At 36.4% G+C, this 19,416-nt stretch overlaps 1 protein-coding gene across 1 annotated transcript; it reads left to right on the top strand.

Annotated features, from left to right (window-relative positions):
- The first annotated feature begins 1,611 nt into the window (after positions 1 to 1,611).
- On the top strand, positions 1,612 to 17,932 carry LOC306851721 (uncharacterized protein). The gene is made up of 17 exons (XM_079388161.1): positions 1,612 to 1,664; positions 3,172 to 3,388; positions 5,190 to 5,341; positions 5,443 to 5,563; positions 6,014 to 6,080; positions 7,366 to 7,483; positions 7,585 to 8,394; positions 9,051 to 11,552; positions 13,003 to 13,097; positions 13,193 to 13,306; positions 14,381 to 14,550; positions 14,634 to 14,736; positions 15,140 to 15,301; positions 15,966 to 16,059; positions 16,341 to 16,440; positions 16,541 to 16,746; positions 16,852 to 17,932. The coding sequence occupies exons 2-17, from the start codon at positions 3,288 to 3,290 to the stop codon at positions 16,998 to 17,000; spliced, it is 5,064 nt and encodes a 1,687-aa protein (XP_079244287.1). The 5' UTR covers positions 1,612 to 1,664; positions 3,172 to 3,287; the 3' UTR covers positions 17,001 to 17,932.
- The last annotated feature ends 1,484 nt before the right edge of the window (positions 17,933 to 19,416 follow it).

A 19,416-nucleotide genomic window follows, 5' to 3' on the forward strand; every position in this document is an offset into this window, starting at 1 on the left:
ATGAAATACACTAACGTTAATCCCTACTGTTCACAAAACGAAAGTTGAACTCATGGTGTGTACACACAGCTACACATTTTCCCCTCACCAATTATGTACAAATGACTTATTTCTCGAAAATGTTTGTATTACATTGATTTTTTTTTTTAAATGAAATGTTTATCTTGTAAGACTTGGGCTGCAATTGATCTTCATAAATATGCATTTCTCAATTGTGCATATACATCAGTTTGTTCCATCATCTTTTTCACAACATATTTTAATATTTTACACAGTTAACTTTGCATCAAACATATTTTTTAAATGAAAAAAGGGGCTGTAAAAGGATGCAACTGATACATGACTAATTTAAAGATTTGTTTTATCTGATAATTAATGCAAAATAAGTCGTAAAAATACTTGCGCTGCATAATTATTTATGCAATTGATCTTTCACAAAATAGATAAATATTAATAAAACACACAGTTAATAAAAACACAGATCTTTTAATTAATGCCAACCTACAATATGATGTTAAACTCTGCAGTTACAGTTATAAATTGTTATCAAAAAGTTAATATAAATACATGCAGATATCTCTGAGCGTCTCGTTTAACAGTTATGATCTTATAATTAGCAGTCAGAACAAAATCAACTTTCCGTAAATGTACAGTATTGTACATTTGAATGATTTGTGTTTGAATGAAGAGATCCCTGTAGACGGATAAGCGCTGATGTTGAGCCTCATCAACAAAAGAAATAAGAAATCTCCGCGTTTTATCTTAATGAATGTCCACACCGTAGCGAGGATGTTTTCTCTTGTCTTTGATATACCACTATCCGCTTTTTAATCTGAAAAACTTTTCATTATAAATAAATTTTAATTATAATTATAAACATATATATCTGTATAATTATATACAACTATAGCGCGTATTTTCCTATTTTTAAACAGGAGATTTAAATAATGAAATAATAAATAGGATTATACATTATTAAATATGCTTGGAATAATAAGAATACATTTTACATAATAATAAGTATTTTTTAAATACATTTTACACAATAATAATAATACATTTGCAAATTTACAAAGTCCCAGTGCTGTTGTGTATCAGCAGCCATTCACTAATCAAATTAGGACCTAAACGATAACAGCAGTACAGAAAATAGGGAAGATTTATGAAATAATGTTGCTGTCTGCAGTGCACAGACCCCGGCTGACTCTGAATTATTAATCCCAAATAACGTATTAATATCATTATGCAGATACGTTTTACATAAAATGGTTAGCCTCATTCAGTGGGTTTGTAAATTATGAGAACATATTCTGCTGGCCCAAGTAGACTATTCATAACAGTTCTCGTACGTAAAAAGCAAATACAACTAATTGTATTAGTTGATAAACTGAATTTAAAACGCATGTAAAAATATAAACTATTTCAATGTTTGCGTATAGGGCCTTCATTATACTGTCCATTTACGACTTTAACGCGTTACGCGCACGCCGTGTACTTCCGATTGGAGTGTTCTATTTTGGCGCGACGCGTGGACCGCTCAAACACAGTCTTTGATTGGTCGACTGGAAGCCGACGTCAAGACTCCGTCCAACCCCGAGAGACGCGTCGCTCATACAGTGAAGATGTTCTGTACTGCGCTCCAGAGGTTCTGCCACGGAAACAAGGTGAGCTGAAACCTTTCATATCGACATGTACCTGTCCTTATGTTTGTGAAGATTGTTTTGCCACTACAGAATATATACACGAGCCTCTAAAGTTTAATGAAATACTTTATTCTTCAAGGTTGTCACTGTGTTCTGTTTCTAGTAAACTAGGCTACATGAAAAATAAAGTGTTGTGACTGACATAATTAATATAAAACGGGATTATTAATCTCCGGTTGGTTTTGAGTTTCGAAATTATTTTAATGTGAAGAAAAGTAGTTGTGACAGGTTCTTGCCTTCCCTGCTCGTGAGTTCGTGTATATGCATCTATGATGAATGCAATGCATTTATGTCGTTTAAATATATTTAAATAACAATTCAAGAGAAAACAGAATAGAAAAAGAGCACATGCATCCCCAGACAGCAGTGATACACCACCTTATCCTGTTTTTAAAATTCAATTGCATGTCTAAAACGTCAACAGATGGACTCCTAAAGCTCCAAGATGCTTCAGTTATTTTACAGATCCAGGAAAAAATACAACTTTAATTTATTGTTACTTTTCCTGTTTATTAAAAAGTGCAATTTAAAGTTGATATGTAAATATAATGCATTTCATAAAATGCTGTTTGTTTACTAAGACCCAGCCTAATGAAATTTGCATAGAAGAGCCTCATTTGATAAGTCAAAAGACCTTTGGACAAGAAACAGGATTCAGGATACGACATTACAGCATCAAATAATGCAGATCAATCAGCATGTTAAATCTGGTTTCATCATACCAAACACATTCATAATTTCGGATTTGAGTCAGACTCTCATAAGAGAACATGTACAGTATTTCAATTCCTTATTAAGCTCCTCACTAATGTAAAGCATTAACATTTCAATGCTATTTTATTGTTCGCTTGTTGTTTGTATAATGTTATGTATTAGGCTGCGTTTGTAATTTCTTTGAGACCAGGTGTAACCCAGAGTAAATAGTGTTTCAGTGAGCTGTTTTCAAATATTTGCACAGTTAACGTGACAAGCTGGTGTCTTAAGTATTAAATATGGTCACATGATCATGTAAGGAAATTTCTTTTAACAAATTAATTCAAGCGTGTTCTTATTTTTCTGTGCAACCAGTAATGTTAATAGAACATATCAAAGCCGTTATCTGCCATGACTTTTAAATAGTATGAGCATTATGCAATTTATGTTCAATGGAAAAGTTCATCATTTGTTTAAAATGTGCTCGATCTAAAGGTCTGCTCCTTCTCATGGTCAACTGACAGCGCCGTCACATGTTTTGTCTAATCTCAGCATTCTCTAAACAGGCTCTCACTCAGCTTCATTGTGCACTTACTTAGAATCACATTTAATTCCAAATTACATCCAAATCAGCATACACATTGGGTTATATCTGTCCTTTCCATTAATTAAATGACTCAATAATACCCTAATTAGTACATTTTCATAGAAAAGCCTGATCTGATGTGAATGAGACTAAAGGAAAATCTCAGATGTGTTGGTGTGCTGATTTCAGGTGCCATAATTGCGCATAATGAAATGAAGGTGATAAAAGAAGAACAACAGATAGCAGTGTGGACTCTGTGAGACTCAGTATTAGAGTCCCCAACTGTGAGAAGAACAGTGGTCATCATGATAGACCTGAGCCACCTGACAGAGAAGGAGCAGGAGATGATCACGACAGTTTTAAAGAGGGATGCCGAATTGAAGAAAGCAGAGGAGGAACGAATCAAGTAAGATTGCTTAACCAGCATAATCAAACTTTCATTTGTAGGCTAAATGACCCCCTCTCTTAATGTAAATATAGCTGATATTAAAAACTGAAGCAGTGGCAGCAGTGTGATATGCTTTTTTCATTTTAAGTTGAATTTTTGTATAATTATTATAAATGGAATTTTATGACATCAACTGAGGGATTACACTGAATATTTATATATTTTTTTTAAAAACATCTTAAAAACATTTTGACTCTGAAAAATGTATGTGAAATAAACTACAAAAAGATAAAAGGTGACTTAATTATTACTAAATCTGAAATACACTTTCCCTTGCACATTCACATGCAATTTAACTTAAGATATACATTACTCTTCAAAAGTTTGGGGTTAATAATTAATACTAAATTGATCAAAAGTGACAGTAAAGACATTTATAATGCAACAATTTATAATGCAAATTCTATCCAGCAAAAAATCCTGAAAAACTGAATCAGTTTTTTGCAAAAATACTAAGCAGCATAACTGTTGTCAACATTGATAGTAATAATAATATTTTTTTTTTGAGCATCAAATCAGCATATTAGCATGATTTCTGAAGGATCACGTGACACTGAAGACTGGCGTAATGATGCTGAAAATTCAGCTTTCATCACAGGAATAAATCATTTTTTTAAATATATTACGTTAGAAAAGTTTTTTTAAATTGTAATAATATTTCACAATAATACAGTTTTACTGTATTTTTGACCAAATATTTTTTTATTCTCTTTGTGAGCATAAGTAAAATAAATAAAATATTACCAACTACAAACTTTTGCATATGCATATAACATAATACAACATGAAAAAACAGGGCATTAATCCAAAGAAACACGATCGCCATTGCAGTAGAAAACTATTTGTTCTCGTGTTCAATGCTTTGAATGGAGACCGGTAGACTACTTGAAAGGAAGAATGCAGAATATGGCCATGTCTGGGTGATTTCCCTGTTTTCAGCCTCAACCGTACTCAACCTTATAAAAGGATTAAATCGTCCCTTGTGGAATAATTGTCTTGGCCTTTTCACATGACCAACATAGTTTCCCCTCCTTCAAAAGCGAAGATGTGTTCCAATGGTTGTTTCCAAACACATGATTTAAATCAAACAATTTTGAATCCCTGCAAATGCTCACAATGTCTTTATTATGGTTGTTTTGAAATTTTAGCTATTTGTGGCATTTAACGTTAACCACCTCTTAAACAAGTCATAGTATAATTATTAGTTTCGACCACTTGAGCTGTTTGTCTTGAATTATTCAATAAAACTCCTTATTATTAGTGAATTACTTGACAGGGTACAGCTACTGGGAACATTGATAGTACCTAAGCAGCAGCCATTATGAGAGATTTAGTATTTGCAAAGCAAACAGAGTCAGTACTGAAGCCAGTTTTGTGTTTAAGTCAATGAAGGAAGAGTTTGTCCCGACTCTTTGGTCGTAAGGAATGTTATTGATTTAAGAGGCTCTCATACAGGAGAGCTGTGCAACGTAATAAAAAAAATAAAGTGTAATGAGGTACCGATATTTGGAAAGCTCAGTTTATGACCCTAGTACTCAAAAACTGCCTGACACATTTGTACATAAAAAGAATTCAACATTTTGTGAGCAAACAACAGAGGATGTGATAAGTGCCGTGCTTTCTGTCCTTGATGGCTTATGGAGTAAACTAATTTGTGGCCTGTGGAATGCTGAGGTGAGACTATATTAGGTTAGATGCATGTTGCTGGGAACTGTTGATGATTTTAAGTTTTTAATTGAACCTCTCATCTGATTCTCAGACAGCTGCAGAAAGCTGTCCCAGAGGAAGACAAACGCAAATTTATGTCTGGAGAATGGTTCTACGAAGCAAAGTCACAGAGACACCAGGACAGGATTCACGGCTCTGAAGTCATCATGGCATCGATGAAGCAAAGGAAACCCTCAGTTGTTGGTGAGACCAGAAAGCCTACAGTTCACACATGCAACTTGATTAAATGCTTTGCTAGCAAGCATATCAAACACCATTAAACATCTCACTATCCTCATTTATAGAGTATTTAACCAAGTCGTGGGGCGGCAGATCCAGAAGCATCAGCCGAAAGCATAGTGATGACATCATGACGTCACCTAAAGTAACACAAACTACTGAGTCCTCAGAGCTGCTAAAGGAGAGGTAATGCTAAATGTTCATGTACTAAAGCACAGACATCAATGCTTCAGTGCACTTGGCATAATCCTACACTGAATATTTAGACACACATACTGTCTCTCATCTAGTAGTTCTGTATTTATCAACTTATCCGGAATAAGAAGAGTAATAACTGTTGACGCTTGCCAGAACCCTTTAGTTTGCACTGTGTGTGCAACCTCCACCCCTCCCAGGCACTTTGTGTGCTTTACAGGTGTGGATACCTCATGATTTCAAGATCTTTATGACTCGACAAGGGTCAACAGAGGAGTTTGCATGCTGTCCTTTTAAAGTACTCTGCCTGTGAAGGTTTAATTGATCCTGGTCTTTGCAGGATGTTTTGTAGAACTTTAGTCCAAATCAGGTGGACTTGTTTTCTTTTGCTTCTTATGAATGCAAGCATTAAAATGCAATTGCTATTTCTTTTAAAATTAGGGAAAATGGTGAGACATTAGAAGTCCAGCAAGAAAAACTAAACATAGGCATGCGATCGCCATCCAAGGTACGTAAGTGCTCATTAAACTAACTGTTAAACCAACTGCCTTCAGTATATCCTTGGGAAAAACACTTAAAGGGGTCATATCATAAGGAATCAAAATTTCAAAACATCCTCTCCAATCCAAATAGACCATTTATTAAAAATGTGGGAAAATGGTTCCTACTGAACTTTCATGACTTACAGCTATTAAATGAATACATGAAAGAGGATGTCTACTTCTATTTCATGCATTCTGACTTATTTATATTGCTAAAGAATTGGATTCTCATGCTATACATGACCAAAATCTTAAAAAAACAAGTTGACGTATGACGGAGTATTTCTGTGCCAAAGACACCCCTTCAGGGTTCATATAAGTTTTTGAAAGTTTTTTTTGAGTATGGCCCTGTATGATGTTATAAAGAGCGGATTTCCTTGTGTAGGCACTTCTCCAGTGAGAGTGTGCGCACAGCAACCAGAGTGTATGGCTGGATCTGATTTTTAGCCATAGTTCATTTAAGTCAAAGTTTTTGTTCCTGTTTTATTTATGCCGATGTCGCAGCTTACAGACGATCGCTATAGAAAAGCTTTGCATGCTCGTGACTCTTTAGCTCCACCCATGGCACGCCTCCAGGAGCTTGACTGTTTTCGGATAGAAGAGGTACAGCTGTATCCTTCTTTTATAAATTTGATAAAACTAAAGACTCTTCGGCGATATGAAGGATGCAATACTACTCTATAGGTATTCAAGATTAACATGATATTGGCAGAAGCTGTGTGTTATGTCCACTTTACCATTCTGTATGGCCGCCCACATTTAGATATCAACAACGCCTATCTGTACTTAGAAACTTGGTCCACCTGGTCAGTATGAGGTACTAGTAAGGAGGATACTGCCACAATATAACACAGGCTTTGCAAAGAGGCTGTTATTGAAGGATGGGGCAGAGCAAACAGTATATAGAGTATATTGGACTCATCAGCAGAACTGCAGCTTTGAGTAAACACAGCTCAGGTCACATGCAACCAGAGTGTTAGGTGTAGAGAAAAAAAATAAAAGGGTTATTTTTATGTATCAGATAGAGGTTGGAAAATTGTCATGAATTTTATCTAAAATTCATATCTTCAGTAACACTACAGGATAAGGTAATAAATAAAATTATAAAATCTATGATATGACCCCTTTTAAGTCTAGGTCTAGTGTGTTAATTTTGAGTGAAGGTCAATGCTAAACGACAAATAAATCAATATGGCATCAATAATCAATGTATTTCTTCTTTGTTAACTTTGTCTCTTTACCTGGTTCCAGCCAAGGCACAACACATTTAACAGTGTTCCAATAGAGCTTGATTTTGAGGAAACTGATATCCACTTTACATCAGGACCTGGACTCAGGAAATCATTAGACCGAGGCTCTGATTCACAAGGTTTATGTGGCAACTTGTTGTATAATGTTCATTTGTGCTCAGAACTTTTAAGAAATTTGTAGTTTTGTGTTCTCCCATGCTTACAAGTCTCACATTTGCAGTAAAACATCAGGAAGCAAGTCATGGTGAAGTTAACAGTGAGGTCTTTAACACCCCACACAACAACCCCCCTGTTCAAAAGCCTGTGCCAAAGAAGAGGACCAAAATCAACAAACCACAGAGCTTTGTCTCAGACAGCACCAGCTCTGTGTCCAGCCAGGGTGTATCCACCACAGCAGGCTCAGGTATCAGGTCTCCACCACCAAGAAATATCCCCAAACATAGCTCCAATGAGCCCGCTCAAAAGAGCCAACTTCGACAGCCAACAGTATCCCTAAGCTATGTACGCAAAAACAGCAGTCAAGAAAAGGATCTTGAAGAATCTAGACTTTCTCTGGGTAGTAGAGAAGAATCAAGTAGCAAAATTGAAAACAAAGAGCAATTTAGCTCTCCTTCTCCACTGAAGTTGCCAAAGTCACGTTTACCAGTTAGAGCTTCATCGCAATTGATAAACCCTCCACAAGGCTTACAAGAAAAGCCAAAAATAAAACCACGTCTAAGTCTGAACTCTATCACAAGAGCAGATGATGGCAAAAAAATGGAAGAACTTGTAAAACAAAGAAGAGAAACAAATAGTTGCCTTCCTCAGGCTTCAAGTATGGAATTAGAGGGCCAAAACATTTCTGGTGAAATTAAACTTCCTCGTGAGAATGCAATGTTCACATTGAGTGACAACTCTGAAAAGCCATTGGATGAGATCACTGCCCCTCAATCAACAATGCACAAATCTGGGAATGTGGAAAGTCATATGAGTCCATATCCAAAATCAGAAACGATAGGAACCGAAGAAAATATGAAGAAAACTGCTGTTGGTATGATTCAATTTTTTTAGAAATGTTCAAAATTTGTTAAAGGAGAAATTCACCCAAAAATGAGAATTATGTTATTTACCCATCATCATGTCATTTCAAACCTGTACGACTGACTGACTTCTGCTGATCACAAAGGAGATAATTTAACAAGCATCCAGTTAAATTTTGGGTGAACTGAAAAATGATGGCAGTACACTGGGTCTCACTTTAGTGCTTAAAGCACCCAATGTGACAGCAAAATAAACATTTAGCTTGCCGATCATTTCCCAAGTTCTCCAATCAGTTTTGGTGAAAAGGAACCTGATATTCAAGCAATTATACGCTTGTCCAGCTCTTCATACTCCAGTCCAGTAGGTGATGGAAATGTTCACCCTTCTTCTGCTTCACCAACTTACAAGGTACTGCCACCTATATTGAAAATTCACACAATTGGATATTCATTACATTTTCTCCTTTGTGCATCCACTGCTGTGTTCTGCAGAAGAAAGAGAGTCATATGGGTTTGGAATGACATGCAGGTTAGTAAATGATGACATGATTTTCATATTTAGGTGAAATAATCTTAAATTTAAATTTAGTTGAATTAAATTATTGCTTACAATAGTGTTGTCTAGATTCTGCTCTTGCCATTCAATGCTACACTGTTTGTCTTACAGATCAACAATTTCCCAGATCCCTCAACATAACAGATACATTCAACAAGACAGATGCCTCAACCGACTGTGAGACTGACAGCAGCCCCCTTGTCTTCAATATAAAACGAAAGACTAATAACTCAAAACAAGAAGATGCCAAAATGGAAGTCATGACAGATGAACATATTCCTACACCTACCGATGAACAAGGAGATTCTATTGCCAAAGTTCTTGAGTGGTTTAGCAGAAGCTCAGACAGCAGTGATAGGCTTGATGTAGAGAGCAATGTCCAAGACATGGAGGACGACACCAAGATCGATGACATAGACTTTGAAGATGACATTGATCAGAGAGCTAAGCCAAGAGATAATGTGTACTTAATCATACCACGCCAAAGTGAAGAGGTTCCATCAGAAGTCAATACAATATTTCTACAACAGTCAGACTGGGGAAAGGAACAGAGTGTTGACGAGCCTTCCCAGAATTCTCCAGAAGAACAAAGTTATGAATCTGCTTCTTATAAAGAACCTCTCATCAAAAAACCTTCTATTGACAATGTGCCTCCAGAGATCCCAGAGGTGAATATTTCTGTAGGTGGGAAAGTTAGTATAAATGAGAACAAAATCAAGAGAGAGGAAGACACTAAATTAAAACTTGAAAACACTGACATCAAGCAGTCTCAAAATCAGCCAAAAGAAATAACAGGTGCTGAAGAGAACCAGCGACCAAAGATTGCTAATTTGAGATCATTCTGGGAGAAAGAAAACATTGGTCCAAAGATTTTGATCGGCAAATCTAGCACATCTGTTAAAAATGAACACTTCATCCCTAGTGATATTAGCAGAAAGCCAACTGAAGGTGTAGAGGAACAACAGAGAAGTGAGCAGAGCTTGAAAGTAACATCTCCAGGACATCAGAAACAAGAGAGACTTGGAGAAGATTTAGACCTTGAGCATGCTGGAAGTGGTAGCACCATCTTTAAACCTCAAGTACCCATTTTTACAGATGAATCAAAACCACCATTGATATATGCTAATCAGAAGACTGTCCAGATACATGCAAGCTCTCCCTTAGAGAAAGATGTTCCACATTTAAAATCATCTTCGCCATCACTTGACTGTGGATCCTTGCTAGCGGGTCAAAATGGTGATAGCAGAGGCACCATTAGCATCAACAGTAGTGATGCAGATCACACTCCTCCAAAAGATTTGGAGGCAAAATCAAGAACCGCACCAAGGACAAATCAAGTGCCTTTTGTTAAGCAGAATTCTCAGCAAGAGAACATAGCAGAGAGGATCAAGCATCTCAAGTCCTTCTGGGAGAAAGAATCTAGAACACCAGCAGCAGCAGCTCAAAACAGATCAACTACTGCTCGACTGAACCAAAGATTTACAAAATCTGAGTTTGATCTCAGAACAATAGGTACGGAGTATGATGATTATGATGATGATGTTGAGGACAGTACTTCTGCCAGAGGTCGACTGTCTCCCAATTTCTCTGTGCATCCACTACGGAAGGATAAGCCAGTTGTGATGGATCGTATGAGCACTTTACAGTTTAAGAACCTCCGTGACTTCTGGGGAGGATCACCTAAAAAATCTGGGCAAAGGTCACCAGTTCTTGAACGTGGAAATCAGAGATCCTTAAGTCCACAAAGCCAAAATGAAAGAGCCAGTGTCAAAGACTTTGTAAATGAAAGCCAGAATAACAAACCATCCTCACCAGCCAAAACCAGAGTATTCCAGTCTCCCTCAAAGAAGAGGATTATGTCAAGACAAGAATCTGGATCAAAAACAGATCAGTCACACATGATCTCAGGCGAATCAATCTTCCATGGAGTGTCTCATTCTCTTCAGCAACAGAAAGGCCCTCAGACCTCTTCAGAAGCCACAATGGTACCTAAACCTCAGGTTGTTCAAGAGTCACAACCTAAACACGGTAGAAGAAATAGCAAAGGCAATCTAAACGGAAAAGCAAATGCCATGCGGCGTGCCGCTAGCATGTTTTCTGTGAACACGGCGGTTGAGGAGCAAAGCCAGGACTTATATCTTCAGTCCAAGAAGTTCCAGGGCCCCAATCTGCAACAGGTTAAAAAGGCACCAGAAACTAGCATCACACAGTCCAGGAAAACACAGGAAGCTAGCTATACCCTGCCAAAAACATCCCCAGAAATCTCTTGGAGAGACAGAGACAAAAACACTCAGAGAAGACCGTCACGTACCTCAGAGGATTCTGACTCTCAACCTCTTGCTAGATCCTTCATTCCACAGGACTACCAGCATTACCTTGGCATCACAGAGGACAGAAGTATGTACACTCCACCTCTCGTTACAGAGCAGGTTGACGATTTTATCTGCACTTCATTTACGTCATCTCCAGAGACACACCGCAGCTGTAAATGTTCCCCTGTGAAAACCAGTACTCCAGTACAGGGTTCCCCCGACCTACAAACCAGGAGAGGGAGCCTGGGACGCCACTCAGCCACACAAACTGATGGAAATGCCACTAAGGGGAATTTAAACCGTGAGTTTCAAGCTTTCTCTTTTATTATACTGTACAGGTTTCACAGACTAATTTTTAACCAAGGATGTCCTTCATTTGGAACAATATTAGACAAAAGTGTCTGTCAAATACATACATGTAAATTTCATGCATTTCACTTTTTTACATTTGGTAGATCTTTTATCCAATGTTACTTTTACTGCATTTAAAGGGAAAGGGAAGTGGTGTGTGGCAAAGTATGGTGTATGGGTCAATTTGTGCTCTGCATTTAACCCATCCAAGTGTACACACAGTAGTGAACATACACACAGAGCAGTGGGCAGCCATTGCTGCGGCGCCCGGGGAGCAGTTGGGGGTTCAGTGCCTTGCTCAAGGGTCTCACCTCAGTCGTGGTATTGAGGGTGGAGAGAGTGTTGGTTATTCACTCCTCCACCTACAATCCCTGCCAGACCTGAGACTCGAACCCACAACCTTTGGGTTACAAATCCAACTCTCTATCCAATAAGCCACGACTGCCCCATACATTTAAGCTATACATCTTGTAAATACATGTATTCGTTGGGAGCTGAACCCATGACCTTGGTGTTGTTATCATTATGCTCTATTGTTTGAGCTACAGGAAAACTTTCAATTTCTCAGTCTCATCAACTGCCAGGTGTGAATCGTAAATCTGATTATTTAGAAAAGTAATAATACACCTCTTCTGATCAAGTCATAATTTTAGTGATTTAGGAAAAAGTTTTTAACCATAAGTATAAGCTTGAAATGTGTGTGCAGTCAATAGAGAATTATTAACATGTATTAGAATTTCTCATGACTTCTTTTTTCAAGTGTCAAATAGTTAGTGCTCACATTACACAACATTACAAGAGAAGGGAACAAAACACCAGCAACATTCTTCTTGCTTATTGAATTAATTCTTCATACTTCTATGGGACCAAACTTACACTGTTAAATCTTACAGGTGAAAATGAAAGTCTCATTCAGAAAGCTTTGAGACGAGCTTCATCTAGACCAGTGTACCATAAAAGCATGGAAGATATCATCACTCTTCCTAGTAAGCATCAATCCTCTCTATCATGTCATTTTTTAAACTGCATCCAACTATAATTTATATACCGTTTATTATTAGTTTTTTTCAGCTAAAAGTACCATATCCAGATTTAGCTCTTCCTCTCAAAGTTTACTTATCACGCAGTAGCAGCACAATGCTTCTTCCAGAGTACACCTTATTGTTTGGCTCTAAATGGAAATTACAGGTGACAACAGAATCTGTTCTACTTTTTCTTGTTTTGTCATTGTGATTTTTTCCCAAAGGACAAGACCAAAAACAAACAAATGACTACATGCAGAGTAACTATGATGGCAAGTTTTGAGCTTAACTTCTTGATATGTTTTATATGCTCTAATTTTTTGACATCATATGACATTGGCATTTGCTCTGAATCTCACTCCTGATGTCTTGTTTAAGACTCTAGCACACTTGTCCAAACTGCCTTTGCCACATCAGACCCAGTGCACCTGAAACAACTCAGCAAATCAGTGCCCTCATTCCTGCAAAAAGAAGTTGGTTCATTTGTTGTTTTTTTATCTAAGATAAAAGGTCAGGTCACAAAAAAATTGTGGTGCTCAAAATGTCTGTTACTGTCCTGTCTTTTTAGAGTGATGGAGGAGAGAGTGACTCCGAGAGCAGTTCTCGCAGCGGTGTACCACAGTGGAATAACAGACAATTCACTGACCTCAGCAACTACTCTGGATCCACCTCCCTGTTATCTGTATGGTCATATTCTATATATTATATACCTAACTATTTACCAAGCACATGCATATAATATAGCATATACTCTATACACTTATGGAAACAGAACCTGTAAATTATCCCACTTGCCTCAGATATGGTTTGTGCTATAGTTAATTTCTTTAAGTCATCATGAAGTACCATTTTAATTTTGTAACCAGACCATCGTAATCCAAATTAAACAGAATATTCTATGAGAAAAAAGCAGTGAACAACTTTATTCTAACCAGATTATGAAGATAAACATGTTTTGCTTAAGTATGCTGATGAATTGTTCACAATAAGACCCAAAATATTTGCTTTAAATGTAAATAGGGTCCAATTTTATTTGATGTTAAAGGGATAGTTCACACACAAAAAAAACTCATTAATTATTCACCCTCATGATGTTCCAAACCAGTAAGATCTTCATTCATCTTCGGAACACAAATTAAGATATTTTTAATGAAATCCGAGAGCTTTCACACCCTGCATAGACAGCAATGCAACTACCACATTCAAGGCCCAAAAAGTTAGTAAAGACATTGTTAAAATAGTCCATGTGACATCAGTGGTTCAACCTTAATTTTATGAAGATCCCAAGCTCGGATCCCTCCCCTCGGACAGCACGCCAAATACACATAAACTTTATTCTGTTTATTATATGAACTCGTGAATGACTTTATTCAACAATTTCTTCTCTTCTGTCATTAATTGAGGTGGAGACTGACCCGGAAAAGAAGAAATTGCTGTATAAAGTTGTTTTTTATTGCATACAAAAAGTAGTCTCGTAGCTTCATAAAATTAAGGTTGAACCACTTAATAATGTCCTTACTACCTTTCTGGGCCTTGAACGTGGTAGTTGCATTGCTGTCTATGCGGGATCAGAAAGCGCTAAGATTGCATCAAAAATATCTTAATTTGTGTTCCGAAGATGAACGAAGGTCTTACGGGTTAAAAACGACATGAGGTTGAGTAATTAGTGACAGAATTTTCATTTTTGGGTGAACTAACCTCTTAAGTACATTGGTGTACTGGGAATTATTCAATACTGTATTTCCGTCATCCTCAGGTTAACGGCAGTGTTGTGAGTGTGTACAATAGTGATTACAGCAGTGTTGACATCCAAGGAAACATCCAGTTTTCACTAAACTATGTGCACAAGTTGCGGGAGTTCCACATCTTTGTTGTTCAGTGCCAGAATCTGGCAGCAGTAGACACCAAGAGGAATCGATCTGACCCGTAAGATTGCAATCTCAGTACCACCCACCCTTTCTCCTTGAAATAGAACATTTTTCTCCATGGAGAACTTGTTCTTTGTTTAGGTATGTTAAGAGTTACCTCATTCCTGATCCTGCCAATTTGGGAAAAAGAAAAACTGCTGTGAAGAAGAAAACACTGAATCCTACATACAATGAGGTTCTTAGGGTAAGAGCATCACTGATAGAACAAGTCCAGGCCAGTTGTCGCATTTTTCATGCATTTAAATGTTATGCATTTAGTAATTACAATATTAATTAAATAAAAAAATATTACAATATTTGTAATAATTTTATATATTTGCACATCACATTTCACCTTGTTGCATTAATTGCATAATGTTTCGTAATTGTTTTACTATTCATACCAAGCTGAAATGTCTATAATAGGCAGTTTAATGGCAGATCCCATTGTGACAACATGCCCCGCACTTGGATATGTTCAATTTACAGTCATTTCTTCCAGACTAAATACAGGCCCCAGCCTCCCCTATATGCATTATATAGGCTATATATTACACTATGTGCATGCCTAATAATCTTTTTTTCATTTTATTATTTAATGCATACAGTACAGAGTTCGAATGGAGTACCTGATGTGCCAGGTTCTCAACCTTTCAGCATGGCACAATGACACATTTGGTCGTAACAGCTTCCTGGGTGAGATAGAGCTTGACCTGTCCTCTTGGGATTTTAATGACACAGAGTGGAAACGTTTACCTCTTAAACCAAGGGTATAGTATACATTTGTTGATCATTTCTCTTACATGGCACTTATGATATACAGCATTTTCATACACAAATGCATGATCTCTTACTTTAATGTTACCTGGACAACCAATAGGTAAACAGTTTTTTTTTTGCTTTTTTTACTGATTTATGTTTTGTTTACTAGTGCAGACTTTCAAATTATTCCAAACACAGAAACAGCCGCCTTTTTGCATACATCAAATGAAAACAGCGTGTCCTAAAATCAAAATATCAAACATGTTTGATATCAGCTGACTTGATGGAATGAGCCTGAAGCTAAAAAAAAAAGCTTGTGCCCATCATACGCTAAAAATGCATAGACTTCTCCAGACTACAAATTGGGACCAAAATCTTTGCACAAGTTGGGAGTATGCTGGAGTATGCAGTTTCTGTGCTTCTAGTGTCATCTAGTGGAACTACAAAAGTAAAGCATGTTTTCAAACAACTTTTGCAGACGCCCCTTTTGCACATCACTTCTGCCCCAATTCTGATTGTTGAAAATCTTTTCACAACCTGATAGCAATCAATAATTAAAGTGGTCTAAATAAGAAGGTGTATATAAGAAGAGACTTTCAACCAGTATAACAAGAAACTGGATTTTTTTTTTTGGCTTAATTATGCCTTTAAGCTGTTTTGTTCTGATTCCAGAATCTGTTCTCTCAGACTACAAAAAGCCTCCAGCCATCTGACTTGAGAGGACAGATGAGACTGGCCATACGTTTCTTGCCTCACATTTCCCACTGTAAGGCTCCAACCTTTACAATCATTTACTATTCACAATAATTCACATTTATACACTGTAAAAAATTATTTTTCAAAATGGTAAGTAAATATTATTGGAGTACATTTTACAGGAAAAACGTTTAATTCAATGGTTTACTTGTTATTTCTATGTAATTGAAAATGTTTCCTACACAAAACTCTGAACTGATATAATGAAAGACAGCACGTTGTGTCACAGAAAAAGTCATATGTCAAAGTTGTGTCAAATGATCAGTGCTAATGTTTCTTTTTCTAATCCAGCAAAGAACATTCCTGGCTCTGGTGAGGTGCATATCTGGGTGAAAGACTGCAAGAATCTCCCTCTTATCCGAAGCCCAACTATTGACCCATATGTAAAATGGTAATAATAATAATAATAAAACAATTCTATTATATTGTGATTGCATGGCATTATAGCTATTTTTCTTGAAAACATTTTGTTTGTTTAATTCCTTGCACAGCTTTGTACTCCCTGACACCAGCAAAAAGAGCCATCAGAAGACTCGGGTGCTGAAGAGAACAATCAACCCCGTATTTAACCACACTATGGTGTATGATGGCTTCAGGGCAGAGGACCTGAAAGAGGCTTGTGTGGAGCTTACTGTTTGGGACCATGACCGACTAGCCAGTCACCTGCTCGGAGGCCTGAGACTCAGCATGGGCACAGGTGCTGTCTAGTGTAGGATGTTTATGGGTTTTGAGATCTATAAAAAAAAACACATATAAAATACATATTAACACAATAATTATATGCAAGTTAATTTGTGTACAGGCAAGAGTTATGGCGTACAGGTGGACTGGATGGACTCTATAGCAGAGGAAGTCACTTTATGGAGGAGAATGATGGAATCTCCCAATGAATGGGTGGAGGGCATGTTACCACTGAGGATGGTAACAGCAGCCAAAAACACATGGAAATGAGATTACAGGGACATTTATCAAACCACATCGTTCAAATAATATTTGTCCATATATAATATCTTGCATTTGTTATGATTTATAGTATAATAGATTAGGTTTTTGTCACGTTTTGGCATTAACGTGAGTTCTGTTTCCAGATGGTATATAGATATTCTCTAGCTGGATTTATTTATTACCTTCACTCCTGTGTTCAGTAGGACTGAACAGAGATCAGATTGAACTTATTGAGCCAATAACATGTTACATGAGATCATTTACTGATTTTAAAATGCTTTCCATAAAAGGAAGTTATAAGCAATGAATGTCTATTGGTGGCTGTTCAAGTGATTCTTTTCTAATGTAATCTATTTTTAAGAGGTTAAATATTTTTTTAGCTAATGAGAATCCCTTAAAACATCATATATTTTGAGTCTAAAGACCTTATAAACTGTAGTATATGTTCAAGACTTCAAAATAGTTTTGTTGGAGGTTGTTAAATCAATGCTGAATAAGTTTAAGGATATAATTTGAGGGTAAAAAGCTAAAATCCAAAGCCTTGACAAAAGCAAAAAAGGATTAAACCAGGAAAGAAGGAAAACACAGAATGTGTGTATTGTAACAAACTGTGTGGGGAAATAGATTTGTTGCCAAAAATGTGCAAAGTGGGTGACTGCTTTATTTGTCAAATACACTTGTACTAACATCAAAGCTAAAAGACATACTGTTCTACAAGCAAAATAAGGCAGGATACACCAAATAAACATGCCAAAAGCAAATTAATAAACAGAAAGTTGGTTCACCATTGCTATATCAAAGGTATTTGTATGTGGTGACATATTTGACCATATATGGGAATATACTACACTATATCATGCACAGCATACACAAATTAACATCTGACTTCCAAAGAAAGTGGCACAGGACTCTTCATTAAAAATGCAATTTAAAAATTTGCTACCTTGTCGGCTACTCAATTCTGCACAACTGTTTTTAAGCCAATGACAGTCCTGTATTGGACTTTGTATTACATAACAATGCAATTCTGGCAATGCATACAAATACAATGCCCCACTGTTGAGATCTGGTGCAAAGAGCCAAGGCTTTGTAAGGAGGAGGTGAGACCGGGTCACGCTCGCAGAACAACAACTCTGGTGAGACTGAAGAGAGGAGCAGAGCTGTACATACTCTCTCCTGTCTCGAAGAACTAGGTAAACAGCATCAAGTTCCACACACTCTTTCAGAAAAAATAAAGAGCATGTGCTCCTTTGGGAGAGAAAGATTTTGCACTGAGATTCACAGACTGCATAAACGGATGCATAACATTGTGACATCTAAATGTTTGCCCTCTTGACCCACATTGTCAAATACCGTCAAGACGAATAAAGTCAAAATGTGCTATTCACATTTTAAACAAAGAAAAAAAAATTGGAAATTTAAAATACAGTAATGTTAGCTCATAAAGATAAGTGCCAATTGTAGTCCCCAGTCCCATTATATTTGGATGCCTGTGATAAATTACATCAAATGTCTGAAATCAATATTATAAGAAAGGACTGAGTGGGGTTGGTTTGGTACAGTATATTCTATAAGTTTAAATAAAGTCAACTTAATTGTATATTACAAATTATTATATAGTAATCATAATTATGTGAATAGTACACAAACATTACCCATATAAATTATAAGGGGTGATTGTATAATTGGAGATACATTTAGTTAAAACAAAAGTTCACAAACAGAAATTCTTTCCAGTATCTTATTGAAAACATATTCAATTTTAATAATTCAGTGCTTGCCAAACACAAGTTACTTATATATATATATAAACTTTTAATAATAAAGAAATAAAAAAAAATTCTATATGGTTTATTATTTGTCAACTCTGTTACAGACAAATTAGCCATTGTTCTTCATTCAATGGTCTTCACAGAACCATCCACCTGGAGCAAATATTTTTCCATCTAAAAATGTATTATATACAATTTCCAGAAAAAGAAATGCTGAAATAGTATAAGGGTGCAAAAATACATTATTTTTGGTGAGATTAGTTAATAAAGAGAGTTGACCTAAGAACTGTAAAGTAACAGAACTGACAGAACCAACTTCTGTTACATACTGTCACCATTGTTAGTAACAGAGTTTGACATTAACTGAACCTTTTAGATTAAAATACTTTCTTAGAGAGAACACACATTTTTTTTTTCAGTGCTTCAGATCTTATCAGTTAAGGAAAGTGACATAATTTCCTGTATCTTACATAGTTACATATTCCACCAATTTAAAGGCAAAGTATGGTACAGTAACAGAGTTGACACACGATTTATGGATACATTTTTATAAGAACATTATTTTTTTTTTGAACAATTTAATGTTCTAGAATTAGGAAAATGACTATTTAGTGCTTTTATAAATAAAATAAATAAAATATTACATAAAA

Source organism: Barbus barbus (genome assembly GCF_936440315.1).
Source record: "Barbus barbus genome assembly, chromosome: 31".
In the NCBI taxonomy this organism is placed as follows: domain Eukaryota; kingdom Metazoa; phylum Chordata; class Actinopteri; order Cypriniformes; family Cyprinidae; genus Barbus; species Barbus barbus.